A 25,703-nucleotide genomic window follows, 5' to 3' on the forward strand; every position below is an offset into this window, starting at 1 on the left:
CTTGGTCGTATGTTTCATGAGCTGAAATAAAAGATCCCAGAAATGTTCCATAAGCACAAAAAGCGTATTTCTCTCAAATGTTGTGCATCCATTTGTTTACATCCCTGTTAGTGAGCATTTCACTTTTGACAAAATAATTCATCCACCTGACTGACAGGTGTGGCATATCAAGAAGCTTATTAAACAGCATGATCAATACACAGGTGCACCTTGTGCTGGGGACAATAAAAGGCCAGTCTAAAATGTGCAGTTTTGTCACACAACATAATGCCACAGGTGTCTCATGTTTTGAGGGAGCGTGTAATTGGCATGCTGACCTCAGGAATGCCCACCAGAGCTATTGCCAGGGAATTAAATGTTAATTTCTCTACCATAAACCAACGTTGTTTTAGAGAATTTGGTAGTACGTCCAACCGGCCTCACAACCGCAGCCCATCTGGCTTCTTCACCTGTCTGTAATTTGTAGAGAAACTCATACTGATTGGCTGGGCCTGGCTCCCAAGTGGGTGGGCCTGTGCCCTGCGCCTCTGCCATGTGAAATCCATAGATTAGGTCCAAATTTATTTATTTCAATTGACTGATTTGGTTATATGAACTCTAACTCTGCACAATCTTTGAAATTGTTGCATGATGCGTTTATATTTTTGTTCAGTATAGTTAGTCTAGCTACATACCCTAACACTTCATACCCTAACCCTCCATACCCTAACTCTTCATACCCTAACCCTCCATACCCTAACCCCCCATACCCTAACTCTTCATACCCTAACACTTCATACCCTAACCCTCCATACCCTAACCCTTCATAACCTAACACTTCATACCCTAACCCTGCATACCCTAACACTTCATACCCTAACCCTACATACCCTAACACTTCATATCAAATCAAATCAAATCAAATTTTATTTGTCACATACACATGGTTAGCAGATGTTAATGCGAGTGTAGCGAAATGCTTGTGCTTCTAGTTCCGACAATGCAGTGATAACCAACAAGTAATCTAACTAACAATTCCAAAACTACTGTCTTATTACACAGTGTAAGGGGATAAGGAATATGTACATAAGGATATATGAATGAGTGATGGTACAGAGCAGCATACAGTAGATGGTATCGAGTACAGTATATACATATGAGATGAGTATGTAGACAAAGTAAACAAAGTGGCATAGTTAAAGTGGCTAGTGACATAAGAATGCAGTCGATGATCTAGAGTACAGTATATACATATGCATATGAGATGAATAATGTAGGGTAAGTAACATTATATAAGGTAGCATTGTTTAAAGTGGCTAGTGATATATTTACATCATTTCCCATCAATTCCCATTATTAAAGTGGCTGGAGTTGGGTCAGTGTCAATGACAGTGTGTTGGCAGCAGCCACTCAATGTTAGTGGTGGCTGTTTAACAGTCTGATGGCCTTGAGATAGAAGCTGTTTTTCAGTCTCTCGGTCCCAGCTTTGATGCACCTGTACTGACCTCGCCTTCTGGATGATAGCGGGGTGAACAGGCAGTGGTTCGGGTGGTTGATGTCCTTGATGATCTTTATGGCCTTCCTGTAACATCGGGTGGTGTAGGTGTCCTGGAGGGCAGGTAGTTTGCCCCCGGTGATGCGTTGTGCAGACCTCACTACCCTCTGGAGAGCCTTACGGTTGAGGGCGGAGCAGTTGCCGTACCAGGCGGTGATACAGCCCGCCAGGATGCTCTCGATTGTGCATCTGTAGAAGTTTGTGAGTGCTTTTGGTGACAAGCCGAATTTCTTCAGCCTCCTGAGGTTGAAGAGGCGCTGCTGCGCCTTCTTCACGACGCTGTCAGTGTGAGTGGACCAATTCAGTTTGTCTGTGATGTGTATGCCGAGGAACTTAAAACTTGCTACCCTCTCCACTACTGATCCATCGATGTGGATAGGGGGGTGTTCCCTCTGCTGTTTCCTGAAGTCCACAATCATCTCCTTAGTTTTGTTGACGTTGAGTGTGAGGTTATTTTCCTGACACCACACTCCGAGGGCCCTCACCTCCTCCCTGTAGGCCGTCTCGTCGTTGTTGGTAATCAAGCCTACCACTGTTGTGTCGTCCGCAAACTTGATGATTGAGTTGGAGGCGTGCGTGGCCACGCAGTCGTGGGTGAACAGGGAATACAGGAGAGGGCTCAGAACGCACCCTTGTGGGGCCCCCGTGTTGAGGAGTACCCTAACCCTACATACCCTAACCCTCCATACCCTAACCCTGCATACCCTAACACTTCATACCCTAACCCTACATACCCTAACCCTACATACCCTAACCCTACATACCTTATACATACCCTAACCCTACATACACTAACCCTACATACCTTATACATACCCTAACCCTACATACCCTAACCCTACATACCTTATACATACTCTAACCCTACATACCCTAACACTTCATACCCTAACCCTACATACCCTAACCCTACATACCTTATACATACCCTAACCCTACATACCCTAACCCTACATACCCTAACACTTCATACCCTAACCCTACATACCCTAACCCTACATACCCTAACACTTCATACCCTAACCCTACATATCCTAACCCTACATACTCTAACCCTACATACCCTAACCCTACATACCCTAACCCTACATACCTTATACATACCCTAACCCTACATACCCTAACCCTACATACCCTAACCCTACATACCCTAACCCTACATACCTTATACATACCCTAACCCTTCATACCCTAACCCTACATACCCTAACCCTACATATTCTAACCCTACATACCCTAACCCTACATACCCTAACCCTACATACCTTATACATACCCTAACCCTACATACCCTAACCCTACATACCCTAACCCTACATACCCTAACCCTTCATACCCTAACACTTCATACCCTAACCCTGCATACCCTAACACTTCATACCCTAACCCTACATACCCTAACACTTCATACCCTAACCCTACATACCCTAACCCTCCATACCCTAACCCTGCATACCCTAACACTTCATACCCTAACCCTACATACCCTAACCCTACATACCTTATACATACCCTAACCCTACATACTCTAACCCTACATATCCTAACCCTACATACTCTAACCCTACATACCCTAACCCTACATACCTTAACCCTACATACACTAACCCTACATACCTTATACATACCCTAACCCTACATACCCTAACCCTACATACCCTAACCCTACATACCTTATACATACTCTAACCCTACATACCCTAACACTTCATACCCTAACCCTACATACCCTAACCCTACATACCTTATACATACCCTAACCCTACATACCCTAACCCTACATACCCTAACACTTCATACCCTAACCCTACATACCCTAACCCTACATACCCTAACACTTCATACCCTAACCCTACATACCATAACCCTACATATCCTAACCCTACATACTCTAACCCTACATACCCTAACCCTACATACCCTAACCCTACATACCCTAACCCTACATACCTTATACATACCCTAACCCTACATACCTTATACATACCCTAACCCTTCATACCCTAACCCTACATACCCTAACCCTACATATCCTAACCCTACATACTCTAACCATACATACCCTAACCCTACATACCCTAACCCTACATACCCTAACCCTACATACCCTAACCCTACATACCTCATACATACCCTAACCCTACATACCCTAACACTTCATACCCTAACCCTCCATAACCTAACCCCTCATACCCTAACTCTTCATACCCTAACACTTCATACCCTAACCCTCCATACCCTAACCCTTCATACCCTAACACTTCATACCCTAACCCTGCATACCCTAACACTTCATACCCTAACCCTACATACCCTAACCCTGCATACCCTAACGCTTCATACCCTAACCCTGCATACCCTAACCCTACATACCCTAACCCTCCATACCCTAACCCTGCATACCCTAACACTTCATACCCTAACCCTACATATCCTAACCCTACATACTCTAACCCCTCATATCCTAACCCTACATACCCTAACCCTACATACTCTAGCCCTACATATCCTAACCCTACATACTCTAGCCCTACATATCCTAACCCTACATACTCTAACCCTACATACCCTAACCCTACATACTCTAGCCCTACATACCCTAACCCTACATACTCTAACCCCCCATATCCTAACCCTACATATCCTAACCCTACATACCCTAACCCTACATACTCTAACCCTACATACTCTAGCCCTACATATCCTAACCCTACATACTCTAACCCTACATACCCTAACCCTACATACTCTAACCCTACATACTCTAACCCTACATACTCTAACCCTACATACTCTAACCCCCCATATCCTAACCCTACATATCCTAACCCTACATACCCTAACCCTACATACTCTAACCCTACATACTCTAGCCCTACATATCCTAACCCTACATACTCTAACCCTACATACTCTAGCCCTACATATCCTAACCCTACATACTCTAACCCTACATACCCTAACCCTACATACTCTAACCCTACATACCCTAACCCTACATACTCTAGCCCTACATATCCTAACCCTACATACTCTAACCCTACATACCCTAACCCTACATACTCTAGCCCTACATATCCTAACCCTACATACTCTAACCCCCCATATCCTAACCCTACATACCCTAACCCTACATACTCTAGCCCTACATATCCTAACCCTACATACTCTAGCCCTACATATCCTAACCCTACATACTCTAACCCTACATACCCTAACCCTACATACTCTAGCCCTACATATCCTAACCCTACATACTCTAACCCCCCATATCCTAACCCTACATACCCTAACCCTACATACTCTAGCCCTACATATCCTAACCCTACATACTCTAGCCCTACATATCCTAACCCTACATACTCTAACCCTACATACCCTAACCCTACATACTCTAGCCCTACATACCCTAACCCTACATACTCTAACCCCCCATATCCTAACCCTACATATCCTAACCCTACATATCCTAACCCTACATACTCTAACCCTACATACCCTAACCCTACATACTCTAGCCCTATATACCCTAACCCTACATACTCTAACCCCCCATATCCTAGCCCTACATACCCTAACCCTACATACCCTAATCCTACATACCCTAACCCTACATACCCTAACCCTGATTTACGTTCCATTTCAGCGGTGCAGTTGATAACCATGGCAATGAATGCTAGGAAGCCAACCTTACTGAAGCACATATTCATATCACTCTGTACTGTCCAAGGCTAATACTCACCCTCTACCCATCATCCTCTACGCTCTTCACTGCCTCAGCATAAGACACCTTCTGTTCTACTCTGACCCTGGCAACCTCCAGAGAGCACAGCAAGTCACAGGCCCTGTACCTAGTCATGTGACGCGAAGCGTCTGCTCCCTTTGGATGGAAGAAACACCTATCATCACAAGTCCACTTCGAGTTACCTTCACAGATTTAACAGTACCCAACTTATTTTCTACCCAGTCTGAGACTACATATGGATCTGCCAAAATGTAGGGATCCACTGTTTCCAAAAATGTCACTCAGTGATGTCTTTCTGTTTATAATATCTCTGTTTTGATTCATGTCTTTCTGTTATAATATATCGGTGTTGCTTTTGTCTTTCTGTTTATAATATCTCTGTTTTAGATATTATGGTTAATGCTTTCTGTTTATAATATCTCTGTTTTAGATATTATGGTTAATGCTTTCTGTTTATTATGGTTAATGCTTTCTGTTTATAATATCTCTGTTTTAGATATCATGGTTAATGCTTTCTGTTTATAATATCTCTGTTTTAGATATCATGGTTAATGCTTTCTGTTTATAATATCTCTGTTTTAGATATCATGGTTAATGCTTTCTGTTTATAATATCTCTGTTTTAGATATTATGGTTAATGCTTTCTGTTTATAATATCTCTGTTTTAGATATTATGGTTAATGCTTTCTGTTTATAATATCTCTGTTTTAGATATCATGGTTAATGCTTTCTGTTTATAATATCTCTGTTTTAGATATTATGGTTAATGCTTTCTGTTTATAATATCTCTGTTTTAGATATTATGGTTAATGCTTTCTGTTTATAATATCTCTGTTTTAGATATTATGGTTAATGCTTTCTGTTTATAATATCTCTGTTTTAGATATTATGGTTAATGCTTTCTGTTTATAATATCTCTGTTTTAGATATTATGGTTAATGCTTTCTGTTTATAATATCTCTGTTTTAGATATTATGGTTAATGCTTTCTGTTTATAATATCTCTGTTTTAGATATTATGGTTAATGCTTTCTGTTTATAATATCTCTGTTTTAGATATCATGGTTAATGCATTCTGTTTATAATATCTCTGTTTTAGATATCATGGTTAATGCTGACTCAGCTGAGGCACTACTGCTCTTTCTCATCACCTTTTCTCCCTCTTCACCCTTTTTTTCTCTCCCTCAATATCTCTCTCTCTCTTCCTCTCTTCTTCTCTGTAACGTGCTGTATCCTGAGTGACATATAAACATAGATTTTTATTTGATTTATCCCTCTCTCTCTCTCTCTCTCTCTCTGTCTCTCTCTCTCTCTCTCTCTCTCTCTCTCTCTCTCTCTCTCCAACGGAGTTGGTCCATATCAATGAGTTGTCAGCCTGTAGAGTTGAGTATGTACAGCGAGCTTCATGTCACGACTTCCGCCGAAGTTGGTCCCTCTCCTTGTTCGGGCGGCGTTCGGCGGTCGACATCACCGGCTTCCTAGCCATCACCGATCCACTTTCCATTTGTTTTGTCTTTCTTTTCTACACACCTGGTTTCTATTCCCCAATTACATGTTCATTATTTAACCCTCTGTTTCCCCCGCGATGGTGTGCGTGTTTGTTTATTATGTTCAGGTTGATTCAATATGGCTTGTATTTACGAGTGACCGGTATTTTCACTCACCTTTAGTATTTGTTTTATACTGGTGCTGTTTGTGGATTAAACTACCTTGTACATTCATCTCTGCTCTCCTGCGCCTGATTCCATGCACCAGTTACCCACAGCCTGACACTCCAACAGTATTGACACATTTGTTGTTGTTTTGGCTCTGTACTCCAGCACCTTGAAATGATACAACGACTATGAGGCTACAGTGCAGAATGTCAGCTTTCATTTCATGGTAATTTCATCCACATCGGGTGGACCGTTTAGAAACTACATCACATTTTAAGGGATCAGAAGTATTGGGACAATTCACTTATATGTGTATTAGAGTAGTCATACGTTTAGTATTTGTTCCCATATTCCCAGAACACAATGACTACATCAAGCTACCAACCTGTTGGATGCATTTGCTGTTCGTTTTGGTTGTGTTTCAGATTATTTTGTGCCCAACAGAAATTCATGCTAAATAACATATTGTGTCATTTTGGAGTCATTTTTATTGTAAATAAGAGTAGAATATGTTTCTAAACACTTCTACATTAATGTGGATGGTACCACGGTTACGGATAGTCCTGCATTAATTGTGAAAAATGATGAGTGAGAAAGTTAGACGCACAAATATCCTACCCCCCAAAAAATGCTCACCTCCCCTGTTATTCCTGTTATTGTAATGGTGAGAGGTTAGCATGTCTTGGGGGTGATGGTGTGACGCCTTGGAAGTATGATATTTGTGCATCTAACTTTCTCACTAATCATTATTCACAATTCATTCAATGCTATACTGGTAGCAGCACAGACGTTTGTTTCACCTACACACACTGTGGCCTCATGTTGTCCACCCTAATGTAGTCTCTCTCTCTCTCTCTCTCTCTCTCTCTCTCTCTCTCTCTCTCAATTCAATTCAATTCAATTCAATGGGTTTTATTGACATGGGAAACATATATTTACATTCAAAGCAAGTGAAATAGATAAACAAAAGTGAAATAAACAATCAAAAATGAACAGTAAACATTACACTCACAAAAGTTGGGACAAATTCTCCCTCTCTCTCTCTTTCTCCTTCATTAGCATGACATAATGTGTAGATATTGATATGCCAAAACAGTATAGTGGTACAGCATACAGTGCAATGTTAATTTCAGTAATAATAACCTGCACCCCCACACACTCTGTACCGGTACCCCCTGTATATAGCCTCCACATTGACTCTGTACCGGTACCCCCTGTATATAGCCTCCACATTGACTCTGTACCGGTACCCCTGTATATAGCCTCCACATTGACTCTGTACTGGTACCCCCTGTATATGGCCTCCACATTGACTCTGTACTGGTACCCCCTGTATATAGCCTCCACATTGACTCTGTACCGTAACACCCTGTATATAGCCTCCACATTGACTCTGTACTGGTACCCCCTGTATATGGCCTCCACATTGACTCTGTACCTGTACCCCCTGTATATAGCCCCCACATTGACTCTGTACCGTAACACCCTGTATATAGCCTCCACATTGACTCTGTACTGGTACCCCCTGTACATAGCCTCCACATTGACTCTGTACTGGTACCCCCTGTATATAGCCTCCACATTGACTCTGTACCGGTAACCCCTGTATATAGCCTCCACATTGACTCTGTACTGGTACCCCCTGTATATGGCCTCCACATTGACTCTGTACCGGTACCCCCTGTATATAGCCTCCACATTGACTCTGTACTGGTACCCCCTGTATATAGCCCCCACATTGACTCTGTACCGTAACACCCTGTATATAGCCTCCACATTGACTCTGTACTGGTACCCCATGTACATAGCCTCCACATTGACTCTGTACTGGTACCCCCTGTATATAGCCTCCACATTGACTCTGTACCGGTAACCCCTGTATATAGCCTCCACATTGACTCTGTACTGGTACCCCCTGTATATGGCCTCCACATTGACTCTGTACCGGTACCCCCTGTATATAGCCTCCACATTGACTCTGTACTGGTACCCCCTGTATATAGCCCCCACACTGACTCTGTACCGGTACCCCCTGTATATAGCCTCCACATTGACTCTGTACCGGTACCCCCTGTATATAGCCTCCACACTGACTCTGTACCGGTACCCCCTGTATATAGCCCCCACATTGACTCTGTACCGTAACACCCTGTATATAGCCTCCACATTGACTCTGTACCGGTACCCCCTGTATATAGCCTCCACATTGACTCTGTACCGGTACCCCCTGTATATAGCCTCCACACTGACTCTGTACCGGTAACCCCTGTATATAGCCTCCACATTGACTCTGTACTGGTACCCCCTGTATATAGCCTCCACATTGACTCTGTACCGGTACCCCCTGTATATAGCCTCCACATTGACTCTGTACTGGTGCCCCCTGTATATAGCCTCTACATTGACTCTGTACTGGTACCCCCTGTATATAGTCTCCACATTGACTCTGTACTGGTACCCCCTGTATATAGCCTCCACATTGACTCTGTACCGTAACACCCTGTATATAGCCTCCACATTGACTCTGTACTGGTACCCCCTGTATATAGCCTCCACATTGACTCTGTACTGGTACCCCCTGTATATAGCCTCCACATTGACTCTGTACTGGTACCCCTGTATATAGCCTCCACATTGACTCTGTACCGGTACCCCTGTATATAGCCTCCACATTGACTCTGTACCGGTACCCCCTGTATATAGCCTCCACATTGACTCTGTACTGGTACCCCCTGTATATAGCCTCCACATTGACTCTGTACCGTAACACCCTGTATATAGCCTCCACATTGACTCTGTACTGGTACCCCCTGTATATAGCCTCCACATTGACTCTGTACTGGTACCCCCTGTATATAGCCTCCACATTGACTCTGTACTGGTACCCCCTGTATATAGCCTCCACATTGACTCTGTACCGGTACCCCCTGTATATAGCCTCCACATTGACTCTGTACCGGTACCCCCTGTATATAGCCTCCACATTGACTCTGTACTGGTACCCCCTGTATATAGCCTCGCTAGTGTTATTTTATTGTGTTACTTTTTATTACATTTTTTTACTTTAGTTTATTCAGTAAATATTTTCTTAACTCTATTTCTTGAACTACATTGTTGGTTTTAAAGGCTTGTAAAGTAAACATTTCACCTGTTTTATTTCCAAATGTGAGAATAGATAATAATTAAATTATTCTAATTAAAATAGGTTTTGGTTTCTGTAACAATTTGATAGATTTCCCTGTGTGTTTGGATAGTAGGGTTGTTTATTGTTTTTAACAGATGACACAGGGTTCCCTGTGTGTTTGGACAGTAGGGTTGTTTATTGATTTTAACAGCTGACACAGGGGACTATTTTCAGGGTTCAGCTCTTGGATTTCCAGCGCTTTGAATTGTAAGGATATTTTGGAGCTTCATTTCAAATGGTTCCAAAATGTTAGTCCTTTTCGGTCTTTAAATGACATACAACTTATAAAGGCTTCAAAATACCTACGTGTCACAAGTCATCTATAACTGTATGTGATGCTCTTTAAAGGCTTCATAAACGTGGCACAACTGACATAACCACGACTTATTTTAGGTCCCTGGCTGCAGTACGATCTGATACCTGAGGAGGGCGATGATGAGCGGCAGCTGCACCAGCAGCTACAGAAAGAGCCAGTTAACCTCCACAGGACTCACACAAGAAGAAGAAGAAGAGAAAAAAAGTAAGGACCACAGAGTGAAATAGAACACAATGTTTTATATTGCTATCTCTGTGGTAAGGATAGATAGAACACAATGTTTTAAATTGCTATCTCTATGGTAAGGATAGATATAACCCAATGTTTTATATTGCTATCTCTGTGGTAAGGATAGATAGAACACAATGTTTATCTATCTTTTTATTTTTAATTTTTTTATGTTCACCTTTATTTAACCAGGTAGTCAAGTTGACAACAAGTTCTAATTTACAACTGAGACCTGGCCAAGATAAAGCAAAGCAGTGTGACACAAAAAAACAACACAGAGTTACACATGGGATAAACAAACGTACAGTCAATAACACAATAGAGAAGTCTATGTACAGTGTGTGCAAGTGAAGTAAGATTAGGGAGGTAAGGCAATAAAAAGACGGTAGTGGCAAAATAATTACAATTTCGCAAATAAACATGGGAGTGAGATAGATGTGCAGAAGATGAATGTGCAAGTAGAGATACTGGGGTTTAAAGGAGCAAAAATAAATAAATAATAATATGGGGATGAGGTAGTTGGATGGGCTATTTACAGATGCAACGATCTGTAAGCTGCTCTGATATTTAAAAAATATATACATATATTTAACCTTTATTTAACCAGGTAGGCTAGTTGAGAACAAGTTCTCATTTGCAACTGCGACCTGGCCAAGATAAAGCATAGCAGTGTGAACAGACAACACAGAGTTACACATGGAGTAAACAATTAACAAGTCAATAACACAGTAGGAAAAAAAAGAGAGTCTATATACATTGTGTGCAAAAGACATGAGGAGGTAGGCGAATAATTACAATTTTGCAGATTTTTTGATAAATTATCAGATGGTCATGTACAGGTAGAGATATTGGTGTGCAAAAGAGCAGAAAAGTAAATAAATAAAAACTGTATGGGGATGAGGTAGGTAAAAATGGGTGGGCTATTTACCGATAGACTATGTACAGCTGCAGCGATCGGTTAGCTGCTCAGATAGCAGATGTTTTAAGTTGGTGAGGGAGATAAAAGTCTCCAACTTCAGCGATTTTTGCAATTCGTTCCAGTCACAGGCAGCAGAGAACTGGAACGAAAGGCGGCCAAATGAGGTGTTGGCTTTAGGGATGATCAGTGAGATACACCTGCTGGAGCGCGTGCTACGGGTGGGTGTTGCCATCGTGACCAGTGAACTGAGATAAGGCGGAGCTTTACCTAGCATGGACTTGTAGATGACCTGGAGCCAGTGGGTCTGGCGACGAATATGTAGCGAGGGCCAGCCGACTAGAGCATACAGGTCGCAGTGGTGGGTGGTAGAAGGTGCTTTAGTGACAAAACGGATGGCACTGTGATAAACTGCATCCAGTTTGCTGATTAGAGTGTTGGAGGCTATTTTGGAAATTACATCGCCAAAGTCAAGGATCGGTAGGATATGGAGCACACGTCCTGGTAATGCGTCTGGCCCTGCGGCCTTGTGAATGTTGACCTGTTTAAAGGTCTTACTCACGTTGGCTACGGAGAGCGTGATCACACAGTCGTCCGGAACAGCTGATGCTCTCATGCATGCCTCAGTGTTGCTTGCCTCGAGGCAAGCATAGAAGTGATTTAGCTCATTTGGTAGGCTCGTGTCACTGGGCAGCTCATGTCTGTGCTTCCCTTTGTAGTCTGTAATAGTTTGCAAGCCCTTCCACATAAGACGAGCGTCGGAGCCGGTGTAGTACAACTCAGTGTAGTACGATTCAATCTTAGCTCTGTATTGGCGCTTTGCCTGTTTGATGGTTCGTCGGAGGGCATTGCAGGATTTCTTATAAGCTTCTGGGTTAGCGTCCTGCACCTTGAAAGCAGCAGCTCCACCCTTTAGCTCAGTGCGAATGTTGCCTGTAATCCATGGCTTCTGGTTGGGGTATGTACGTACAGTCACTGTGGGGATGACGTCCTCGATGCACTTATTGATAAAGCCAGTGACTGATGTGGTGTACTCCTCAATGCAATCGGAAGAATGCCGGAACATGTCCAGTCTGTAAATGCAAAACAGTCCTGTAGTTTAGCATCTGCTTCATCTGATCACTTTTTTATAGACCAAGTCACTGGTGCTTCCTGCTTTAATTTGTGCTTGTAAGCAGGAATCAGGAGGATAGAATTGTGGTCATATTCACCAAATGTAGGGCAAGGGAGAGCTTTGTGTGTGGAGTACAGGTAAAACTGATTTGTGTTTCCCTGCATTTAAGTCTCCGGCCACTAGGAGCGCCGCCTCTGGGTGAGCGGTTTCCTGTTTGCTTATTTCCTTATACAGCTGACTGAGTGCAGTCTTTGTGCCAGCATCCGTCTGTGTTGGTAAATAAACAGCCACGAAAAGTATAGATGAAAACTCTCTTGGCAAGTAGTGTGCCCTGCAATTTATCATAATATACTCTACTTCAGTCAAGCAAAATCTAGAGACTTCCTTAGATTTCCTGCACCAGCTGTTGTTTACAAATATGCACAAACCAATGAATGTCCCGTTGGTAGGATACTCGTGATTATACCTCCTCTAATTTATTTATTTTACTCGTTGGCGAGTAGTATTGACGGTAACGGCAGCTTTCACCTTCTGCGGATCCTTACGAGGCATCCCGCTCTGTGTCCTCTGTACCTGAGTCTCTTTCTCTTGCCAATAACGGGGATGTTGGCCTGTCGGGTGTTAGTAGTACATCCTGTGCTTGTTGAAGAAAACATCTTTGTCTAACTACTAAAGGACACCAATAAAAAGAAGAGACTTGCTTGGGCCAAGATACACAAACAATGAACATTAGACCGGTGGAAATCTGTCCTTTGGTCTGATGAGTCCAAATTGGAGCTTTTTGGTTCCACCAGCCGTGGTGGAACCAAAAAGTAGGAGTAGGTGAAAGGATGATCTCCAGATATGTGGTTCACACTGTGAAGCGTAGAGGAGGACGTGTGATGGTGGGGGGTGCTTTGCTGGTGACACTGTCAGTGATTTATTTAGAATTCAAGGTACACTTTACCAGCATAGCTACCACAGCATTCTGCAGCGATACACCATCCCACCTGGTTTGCGCTTAGTGGGACTATCATTTGTTTTTCAACAGGACAATGACCCAACACATCTCCAGGCTGTGTAAGGGCTATTTGACCAAGAAGGAGAGTGATGTAGTGCTGCATCAGATGACCTGGCCTCCACAATCACCCGACCTCAACCCAATTGAGATGGTTTGGGATGTGTTGGACCGCAGAGTGAAGGAAAAGCAGCCAACAAGTGCTCAGCATATGTGGGAACTCCTTCAAGACTGTTGGAAAAGCATTCCAGGTGAAGCTGGTTGAGAGAATGCCAAGAGTATGCAAAGCTGTCATCAAGGCAAACGGGTGGCTATTTTGAAGAATCTAAAATATAATTATATTTTGATTTGTTTAACACTTTTTTGGTTACTACATGATTCCATATGTGTTATTTCAGAGTTTTGATGTCTTCACTATTATTCTAGAATGTAGAAAATAGTAAAAATCAAGAAAAGGGTGTCTTAACTTTTGACTGGTACTGTATATCCAGTTTCCTCAGATCTATTACTAAAACTGAGGAGAGTAGTGTTGTTTTCAGACCAGACCTACCGTGTGGTTGTATCCAGTTTCCTCAGATCTATTATTAAAACTGAGGAGAGTAGTGTTGTTTTCAGACCAGACCTACCGTGTGGTTGTATCCAGTTTCCTCAGATCTATTATTAAAACTGAGGAGAGTAGTGTTGTTTTCAGACCAGACCTACCGTGTGGTTGTATCCAGTTTCCTCAGATCTATTAAAACTGAGGAGAGTAGTGTTGTTTTCAGACCAGACCTACCGTGTAGGTGTATCCAGTTTCCTCAGATCTATTAAAACTGAGGAGAGTAGTGTTGTTTTCAGACCAGACCTACCGTGTGGTTGTATCCAGTTTCCTCAGATCTATTATTAAAACTGAGGAGAGTAGTGTTGTTTTCAGACCAGACCTACCGTGTGGTTGTATCCAGATCTCACAACGCCTGGAGAAGTGTTTAACATCCTCGGAAGCCTTCTCCCCATCTCAGTTTACACGTGATCAATCTCCACATTATTTATTACAACATTTAGTTGAGGTTTAGGGTTTAGGGAATGACTTGTCCCAAATACAATGCGTTTAAGTTTATTTATTTTGATTTATGACTAACTTATTTCTTGCCACCCACTCTGAAACTAACTGCAGCTCTTTGTTAAGTGTTTCAGTCATTTCAGTCACTGTAGTAGCTGACATGTATAGTGTTGAGTCATCCATAGACACACTGACTTTACTCAAAGCAATTGGCATGTCGTTAGTAAAGATTGAAAAGAGTAAGAACATTCTAGAACACCCTCTGTGTTCTGTTAGACAGGTCACTCTTTATCCACAATATAGCAGGGGGTGTAAAGCCATAACGCTTCAGTCCTTTTTCCAGCAGCAGACTATGATGGATAAATGTGTGATGTCTAACGAAACAGCCCCTCCCACAATCTTTTCATCATCCATTTCTCTCAGCCAATCATCAGTCATTTGTGTAAGTGCTGTGCTTGTTGAATGTCCTTCCCTATAAGTGTGTTATAAGTCTGTTGTCAATTTCTTGAGTGTAAAATAGCGTTGTAGAAGGTCAAAACACACATTTTTCCAAAACTTTACTAAGGGTTGGTAACAGGCTGATTGGTCGGCTATTTGAGCCAGTGAAGGGGGCTTTACTATTCTTGGGTAGTGGAATGACTTTTGCCTTCCTCCAGGCCTGAGGGAACACACTTTCTAGTAGGCTTAGATTGAAGATATGGCAAATAGGAGTGGTAATAGTGTCCGCTATTGTCCTCAGTAGTTTTCCATCCAAGTTGTCAGACCACGGTGGCTTGCCATTGTTGATAGACAACAATTATTTTTCACCACTTCCACACTCACTTTACGGAATTCAAAATGACAATTCTTGTCTTTAATAATTTGGTCAGATATACTTGGATGTCAGCGTTTGTTGCTGGCATGTCATGCCTAAGATTGCTGATCTTGCCAATGAACAAAATTGTTAAAGTAGTTTACAATATCAGTTGGTTTTGTGATGAATGAGCCATCTGATTCAATGAATGATGGAGTTGAGTTTGCATTTTTTCCTAACATTTAATTGAAGGTGCTCCAAAGCTTTTTACTGTCATTCTTTATGTCATTTATCTTTGTTTCATAGTGTAGTTTCTTCTTCTTTTAATTCAGTTTAGTCACATGGTTTCTCAATTTGCAGGACAATTCCCAATCAGTTGTGCAGCCAGACTTATCTACCAATCATTTAGCCTCATTCCTGTCAACCATACAATTGTTAAATTCCTCATCAATCCACTGCTATTTAACAGTTTTTACAGTCATTTTCTTAAATGAGTGCATGCTTATTAGTAACTGGGATAAGCAAGTGTCAAGTGCAGTTTCTGGTTGCTCCTCATTACACACCACAGACCAGCAGCGTCTGGTTGATCCTCATTACACACCACAGACTAGCAGCGTCTGGTTGATCCTCATTACACACCACAGACCAGCAGCGTCTGGTTGATCCTCATTACACACCACAGACCAGCAGCGTCTGGTTGATCCTCATTACACACCACAGACCAGCAGCGTCTGGTTGATCCTCATTACACACAACAGACCAGCAGCGTCTGGTTGATCCTCATTACACACCACAGACCAGCAGCGTCTGGTTGATCCTCATTACACACCACAGACCAGCAGCGTCTGGTTGATCCTCATTACACACCACAGACCAGCAGCGTCTGGTTGATCCTCATTACACACCACAGACCAGCAGCGTCTGGTTGATCCTCATTACACACCACAGACCAGCAAATATTCTTTACATCATCAACATAGGAATCACTACAAAACTTATTGTATGACCTCTTATACACTATATTAGGACCAGACTTTGGAACTTTGGTTTTCCTAAATAGCAGAAGTAGATATTCTTATGTCTTGGGGGTAGAAGCTGTTAAGAAGTCTTTTGGACCTAGACTTGGTGCTCCGGGTACCGCTTGCCGAGCGGTAGCAGAGAGAACAGTCTATGACTAGGGTGGCTGGGGTTCTTTCAACGTTACTAATGTCTTCTTGTGGTTTTTCTGGAAAGATTTCTTAATGTTATGAGAATATGACTTTAAATAGAACCATGGACAAACCTACAGAAAACATTATGCCAAAGGACTGAAATTCCCACAGAATAAAGTTGTTTCTTAACGTTCTCTGAATAAATAGAGAACATCACTTTAAAGATGTAATGTGTAACCTTCTTGGGTGACCCGACCAGATTCACATAGAAATATGAGGTGTCCTGTGCTGTAGGGTCTCTCACCTCGAACCTAGTTGGTAGCCTGTCTGTAACACACGACACCAATCTATACAAGCAGGGAATGTGCCGGAATTAGAACGCACACACACAGAATCACAGCCCAGGAAACACACACACACATATTTCCACGCCGGCAGCCAGGCACCAACCAACATTTCCGTTCACCTAGTAGGAGTCAATAGTGATACACACACTCTAATGCCGCGTTCAAGTCACTTCGGAAACTTGGAAATTTCCGACTTGCTTTCTCGTTGTAGAAAAATGATACCCTGAGTTTCCCACTTGGGAAGTATCAGAATAAACCAATAGCAAGCTCTCCCATCTCCTTGAGTTTCTCTCCTTCAAATGAGAGAGAGAGAGAGACAGAGAGAGAGAGAGAGAGAGAGAGAGAGATGTGCTTTACACAAATAACTTAGGTTAATTTTAACTCGGAGGTCCCGAGTTTTTCCGACATGACGTGATTGCGGCAAAACACACACGGCTAGCCTCAGTACCAACCATCCTGATCTCGCAAACCTACATTCTGTTTCGCTACATGGACAGAATGTAAGCTTGCGAGATCAGGATGGTTCGTATGAGCCTAACGCACGGCCATAAGTATTCAGGGTCAAAGTGGAAAGGATTCTGCAACGTACTGTTAGGTTCTTATTTCTCAGAGTAAATCACGGACACTAGACGACCTTGTCTAAGTTGAATTCTTCCCAAAGGGTCGTTACAGCTGTAATTTAGACACAGACATGGTGGTATTCATACCCAACATTGGGTGGAGTCTCCTCCGTATCTCTAAACATTGCATCCTTCTTGCTAAGCAGAGAACTAAGTGATATGAGCCTTCAACAGTTTCTCCCCTTATCAGTACTGTCACATGCGATTGTTTTCCCTGCACTCAACACATTCCAAGCTTAGTTGTCTTACTACAGAGAACCATTACCTTCTCACACCTTTATATACTATGCGTCTGATCTATCATGTGTTTAATATCTCAATGTTCAAAGTTTACCCAGAATCCAACAATACGCACACGCAATGCCTACACACACCCTTCTCTGACAGCAGAATATAGAGCAGTTCTGATCCGTCTGAGGAGCCATGTGCTGCTTCCCCTACAGCAGCCTCAGATCTCAACTTGGCACAAAATGGCTGCCATAACCCACCCAGATGGCTGCTACAACTGAAACACGTGATGAGCCATTTGGCACAAAATGGCTGCCATAACCCACCCAGATGGCTGCTACAACTGAAACACGTGATGAGCCATTTGGCACAAAATGGCTGCCATAACCCACCCAGATGGCTGCTACAACTGAAACACGTGATGAGCCATTTGGCACAAAATGACTGCCATAACCCACCCAGATGACTGCTACAACTGAAACATGTGATGAGCCATTTGGCACAAAATGGTTGCTACACACAGTTAGTAGATTTACTGAGTTTCCTCCAGGCCAGTGGCAAAATCCCTGTGGATTGATGAAAGTCGAGCCTCTGATGTAAGTGTTGTGACTGTTGTCATGGGGATTGTGAGGTGACTGACAGAGAAGAACTCAGGAAGGCTTTAGAGAAGAAAATAAACGTCAGTGGAATTTATTCAGTGTTTCATACAAAGGAGAAGCACTACAAAGAGAAGGACGGGACAACATAGAAGGGGTCGGGGGTTAGAGGTCAGACAGGGGTTAGAGGTCGTTACAGTGGGGATCGGGGTTAAGGGTGAAGGGTTGTTGTTATTTTGGCAGGTGTGGTAAAGGATAGTTTTTTGGTGGACGTTGTTACTCGGCCTTGATGTAGGAGCGTGTGCAGACGACATCACCAAGATTCAGTGTCTGTGGAGAGGAGAGGAGAGGAGAGGAGAGGAGAGTTAGATATACAACAGACACATTCTTACATGTAAGAGTTAACACCAATACACACACACCACACACACACACACACACACACACTCAGTACTGACCAGTTCGAGGGCGTTGCCGCTGACTTCACGAACCAGAGTGGTCTCCTTGCCGTCCCACTTCTGCACGTGAATCATCTTACCACCCTCAACCGTTATTAGGGACTAGAGAGAGAATGAGACATTATGAGGTATGAACAAACACGTCGTCTCCCACTGAATGGGGAAACTGGAGAGGAGATTAGACGTTACAATCTACTGCTGATAAAGGAGAAGTCTCAGTGGGTTTGAGACTGAGGTTAATGTGTATGTAATTCCCAGATAAAGAATGCCTACTGCACACTCTTAGAAAAAAAGGGGCTGTCTAAAACCTAATACGGTTCTTCGGCTGAGAACCCTTTGGAGAACCCTTTGGAGAACCCTTTTGGTTCCATGTAAAACCCTTTCTGCAGAAGGAGAATTTTTTAAATATGGGGACAGCCAAAAACCATTTTGGAACCCTTTTTTCTAAGAGTGTATGTAGCATGTGTGCCCACCTATCAAGAGTTAAAGTTGCTAGATACACACCCACCCTACCACGAGTAACCATTCCTCAACAATAAGACATTGTGTGTCTTTCTGTTCACTCAGATCATGCTCAGTAGTCTCTCTCTCTCTCTCTCTCTCTCTCTCTCTCATCAATGTAGCATTTGTGTCTTGTCACACAGCTACAACTCATCCACCTTGACCTCTCACCTCTTATCTTTGACCCCCCTCAACCCTAACTGACCCGCCCAACAATGCAAAGCCTCTGTCTCTGTTTGATCCAGGTTGTCGGTCTGTTTTCTCCTACTGAGACCTCTGATGTATATCATGGCAGATACAACCATTTTGCTATGGTCCATCATACTTAACCTCTCGGCCCCTAACGCCTGACCTCCTGACCTTTCACCCCATTATAAGGATACACACTCGTGACAACTCTTACGATGCGTTATAACGGCCTCATAATGCGTATTAGCCGTAAAGTTTAACGCGTTAGCCATAAAAATGATAAAAACATATGGTTGCTACCCACCCCCATAATGTATGACTATCAGCTAGCCATCTAAGAAATGATAAAAACATATGGTTGCTAACCACCCCCATAATGTATGACTATCAGCTAGCCATCTAAGAAATGATAAAAACATATGGTTGCTACCACCCCCATAATGTATGACTATCAGCTAGCCATCTAAGAAATGATAAAAACATATGGTTGCTACCCACCCCCATAATGTAGCCATCTAAGAAATGATAAAAACATATGGTTGCTACCACCCCCATAATGTATGACTATCAGCTAGCCATCTAAGAAATGATAAAAACATATGGTTGCTACCACCCCCATAATGTATGACTATCAGCTAGCCATCTAAGAAATGATAAAAACATATGGTTGCTACCACCCCCATAATGTATGACTATCAGCTAGCCATCTAAGAAATGATAAAAACATATGGTTGCTACCACCCCCATAATGTATGACTATCAGCTAGCCATCTAAGAAAAGATAAAAACATATGGTTGCTACCACCCCCATAATGTATGACTATCAGCTAGCCATCTAAGACTTAGGTCGGTCTCTTAGCGCTCCTGACCTCTTACCTTGACCTTCCTGTCGTCGGCGGTGGTCTCGTCGAACTCCTCTCCCAGTTTGAAGTTGATCTCGGTGTTCTTGAAGGTGCTCTGCGTCTTCAGAGTGACCGTGTCTCCCGCTACCTCGATGACGGTGGTGGGCTTGGTCATACCGCCAACCTGGCGGGTTGCAAAGCCCACACCTGTCAATCAAAAAAACACATCGCAGGGTTAAAGACTTCAGATTCGGGATACGACTGTTATAGCCGAGCCATCATCTGGATGCATAGTTATATACTGCTGCCAATACGGCCCCATCATCTGGATGCATAGTTATATAGTTAGTTATATACTGCTGCCAATACGGCCCCACCATCTGGATGCATAGTTATATAGTTAGTTATATACTGCTGCCAATACGGCCCCACCATCTGGATGCATAGTTATATAGTTAGTTATATACTGCTGCCAATACGGCCCCACCATCTGGATGCATAGTTATATAGTTAGTTATATACTGCTGCCAATACGGCCCCACCCTTAACGTTGTCATTCATTTCTGAGGAAAAACCAAAATGCAATGAACGAACGCGCCCACACTTTTGGGATTCATGACGTGTAACTGACTATTCCACAAGGTCATAACAACGTATTGTAACTATGGTGACGTAACTATGGTGCCTATAGGTCAAAAAGAGAACGAACTGTACTAAAGGGAACAGACTTGTGACCAGACAATGACTGTTCTCATTGCATCTTATGCACGCGCGTACACACACACACGCGTGCGCGCGCGTACACACACACACACACACACACACACACACACACACACACACACACACACACACACACACACACACACACACACACACACACACACACACACACACACACACACACACACACACACACACACTCACTCACTCACTCACACACACACACACACACACACACACACACACTCTCTAATCTCTAGTTTGTGTGTTTTTCTTCAAACATTCAGCCAAAGTCATCAGAGACGTTGACCTGGCTGAGTGTGGAGGGGGACGGTCGTTGACCGGGCTGAGTGTGGAGGGGTACCGGGCTGAGTGTGGAGGGGTACCGGGCTGAGTGTGGAGGGGTACGGTCTACAGTCTTTCTGCCCTCAACTGAAGTAACGTTTCTGTAACAGCCGAGTTTATCTCCCAAGGCTAAAAGTGACACACTCATACAACAAACAGCCAGTGTGTGTCGCCTGTGATCAGGAGAGTTGGGTCTGGGGTTAGGGGTCATTACCATGGTGACAAGCGCAGACACGTCGATGCTAATAACGCCCATCAGTCACCAAACAAGGGTTGCACACAGGCACACACACACACACACACACACACACACACACACACACACACACACACACACACACACACACACACACTATGTTAATATTCAACCCCTCCTCACAATGCTAGCTTCAGACAAGGAGCGCTCTTTCAGAGAATTCCACCCCTTTGTGTGTGTGTGTGTGTGTGTGTGTGTTTCTCACAGTGGAGGCATATCCCCCTCCCCCATTTAAAGTCTCTCTCTCTCTTTCTTCTCCCCCCCCCTCTCTCTCGTCTCTCTCTCAATTCAATTCAATTCAAGGGGCTTTATTGGCAATGGAAACATGTGTTAACATTGCCAAAGCAAGTGAGGTAGATAATATACAAAAGTGAAATAAACAATAAAAAATTAACAGTAAACATTACACATACAGACGTTTCAAAATAATAAAGACATTACAAATGTCATATTACGTATATATACAGTGTTGCAACGATGTACAAATGGTAAAGGACACAAGGGAAAATAAATAAGCATAAATATGGGTTGTATTTACAATGGTGTTTGTTCTTCACTGGTTGCCCTTTTCTTGTGGCAACAGGTCACAAATCTTGCTGCTGTGTCCCTCCTGATTTTCTATCTCCATCTTTTTATGTTCCAGTGGAGGCTGGTGGGAGGGACTATAGAAGGATGAGCTCATTGTATTGGCTGGAATTAAATAAATGGAACGCTATCAAACGTATGGAAACCACATGTTCGGCTCCGTGCCATTGATTCCATTCCAGCCAATACAATGAGGCCGTCCTCCTATAGCTTCTCCCCAACAGCCTCCACTGTTCTGTTCCTTCTCTCTCTCTCCTTCAGTCCATTTCCCTCTCTTCCCTCTTCCTTCTCTCTCTTTTTGCAATTGTCCCGACCACACCCAGTCTTCCCATGCCTGACATTAACGTCTGCATTGTCCCTTGAAAGGGACACTTTGTGATTGTGGCAATGAAGCCCTTTATCTACTTAATATGAGCTCTCTGCATCTGTATGAAGGTAGTTAGAGGTAGTTTTTATGTTTTAGTTTTTACGAGTGGCGCAGCGGTCTAAGACACTGCATCTCAGTGCTAGAGGCGTCACTACAGACACCCTGGTTTGATTTCAAGGCTGTATCACAACCGGCCGTGATTGGGAGCCCCATAGGGCGGCGCATAATTGGCCAGGGTAGGCCGTCATTGTAAATGGGAATTTGTTCTTAACTGACTTTCCTAGTTAAATAAAGGTTAAAAAAATGTCAAAATCCTGTTTTATCCCTTTAAACACACACGCTCTGCTACTTACACACACACGCTCTGCTACTCACACACACACGCTCTGCTACTCACACACACACGCTCTGCTACTCACACAGACACGCTCTGCTACTTACACACACACGCTCTGCTACTTACACACACACGCTCTGCTACTTACACACACACGCTCTGCTACTTACATGCACACACATGCTCTGCTACTTACACATACACACACACGCTCTGCTACTTACATGCACACACATGCTCTGCTACTTACACATGCACACACATGCTCTGCTACTTACACATACACACACATGCTCTGCTACTTACACATACACACACATGCTCTGCTACTTACACACACACACACGCTCTGCTACTTACACACACACACACGCTCTGCTACTTACACACACACACATGCTCTTCTACTTACACACACACACATGCTCTGCTACTTACACATACACACACATGCTCTGCTACTTACACACACACACACGCTCTGCTACTTACACACACACACACGCTCTGCTACTTACACACACACACATGCTCTGCTACTTACACACACACACACGCTCTGCTACTTACACACACACACATGCTCTGCTACTTACACACACACACATGCTCTGCTACTTACACATGCACACATGCTCTGCTACTTACACACATGCACACATGCTCTGCTACTTACACACACACACACGCTCTGCTACTTACACACACACACATGCTCTGCTACTTACACACACACACATGCTCTGCTACTTACACACACGCTCTGCTACTTACACACACACACACATGCTCTGCTACTTACACACACACACATGCTCTGCTACTTACACGCACACACATGCTCTGCTACTTACACACACACACACGCTCTGCTACTTACACACACACACACGCTCTGCTACTTACACACACACACACACACGCTCTGCTACTTACACACACACACGCTCTGCTACTTACACACACACACACACACGCTCTGCTACTTACACATACACACACGCTCTGCTACTTACACACACACACACACACACACACACGCTCTGCTACTTACACGCACACGCATGGTGGGCATGCATAAATAAATAAACACCTGCGTGTGTGTGTGTATTTTTGCGCATATGTGTGTATGTGTTCACAAACACACACAATATCTGCACAAGAATGCACATATGCGGCTGCACACAAACACACACCTTTAAGTATTGATGAACAGTCACACCCAGCAGGCAGGCAGGCAGGCAGGGAGGGAGGAACGGAGGGACGGACGGAGGAACGGAGGGACGGACGGAGGGACGGAGGGACACACACCCCATGCTTTACCACTTTACTGTTACTCCACACACACACACACACACACACACACACACACACACACACACACACACACACACACACACACACTGCTCACCCAGGGCCTTCATGTATTCATCAAAGTTCTTGCTCTCCTTCAGGTTCCATGTGCCTGTGAATGCCTCAGCCATGTTAGCAGTGGTGTGGAGAAATGAGAGGGCAGCAAGAGAGAGAGAGAGAGAGAGAGAGGAGGGAGAGGAGGGAGTAGTGTGGAGAAATGAGAGGGCAGCAAGAGAGAGAGAGCGAGAGAGAGAGGAGGGAGAGGAGGGAGAGGGGCAGAGAGAATGGAGTCAGCACCACTGCTATGCTGCAATCCTACTGGTTGGTTTAAGACCGGCTGTTCGTGATGTCATCACTCTGAGAGGGGGGAGGAGAGAGACACAGACAGACAGACAGACAGACAGACAGACAGACAGACAGACAGACAGACAGACAGACAGACAGACAGACAGACAGACAGACATATGTCCCCTCAGCCAGCTGGTTCCCGGTCTCAGTTCATAAACAGACCCCACAGAGCCCCAGGCCAGAAACACAATTAGACGCAACCAAATTATGAGAAAGCAAACATATAACTATGTGACACAGTGGAAAGAATCAACAAAAAAAAAACAGAGCAAATTGGCACTCTATGGCTCTTAACAGAGAGGACACAGTAAACAGTGCTGAACTCCTTTATGTTAGGTGAAATGCCACTAACTGCAATCATAGCAGTGAGATATGTGGACCGTTGTCATGGAAAAAGAGCAACCTGTGGAGTGCAAACAACATTGTAAATATCACCACATATCAGATTATTTGTCTTCGTTCTCTATTTGTACTATTGTACTATTGTACTATTGTACTATTGTACTATTGGACATTACTAAAACATTATACAAGGCTGATGATATAAACACATGAAATGTCTGTCATTTTAAAACCTTTTTGAATTCAATCTTTAACTGTGCATTTCTAAGATTTAAAAAAAAAAAGTTGTTTAATGAGTTTTTTCTCAGTTTTGGTTATATTGTTTATTTCACTTGCTTTGGCAATGTAAAATACACTACATGACCAAAGGTATGTGGACACCTGCTCATCGAACATCTCATTCCAAAATCCTGGGCTTTAATATGGAGTTGGTCCCCCCCTTTTGCTGCCATAACAGCCTCCAGTCTTCTGGGAAGGCTTTCCGCTAGATGTTGGAACATCGCTGCTATAACAGCCTCCAGTCTTCTGGGAAGGCTTTCCGCTAGATGTTGGAACATCGCTGCTATAACAGCCTCCAGACTTCTGGGAAGGCTTT

At 43.4% G+C, this 25,703-nt stretch overlaps 1 protein-coding gene across 1 annotated transcript; it reads right to left on the reverse strand.

The window, feature by feature from the left end:
- Nucleotides 1-18,540: 18,540 nt before the first annotated feature.
- Nucleotides 18,541-24,680, reverse strand: LOC115121211 (fatty acid-binding protein, heart-like). Its single transcript, XM_029650259.2, has 4 exons — nucleotides 24,477-24,680; nucleotides 20,487-20,659; nucleotides 18,921-19,022; nucleotides 18,541-18,792 (listed from the first exon to the last, which is right to left on the reverse strand). The coding sequence occupies exons 1-4, from the start codon at nucleotides 24,547-24,549 to the stop codon at nucleotides 18,739-18,741; spliced, it is 402 nt and encodes a 133-aa protein (XP_029506119.1). The 5' UTR covers nucleotides 24,550-24,680; the 3' UTR covers nucleotides 18,541-18,738.
- Nucleotides 24,681-25,703: the final 1,023 nt, after the last annotated feature.

Source organism: Oncorhynchus nerka, linkage group LG7, assembly GCF_034236695.1.
Source record: "Oncorhynchus nerka isolate Pitt River linkage group LG7, Oner_Uvic_2.0, whole genome shotgun sequence".
Classification (NCBI taxonomy): domain Eukaryota; kingdom Metazoa; phylum Chordata; class Actinopteri; order Salmoniformes; family Salmonidae; genus Oncorhynchus; species Oncorhynchus nerka.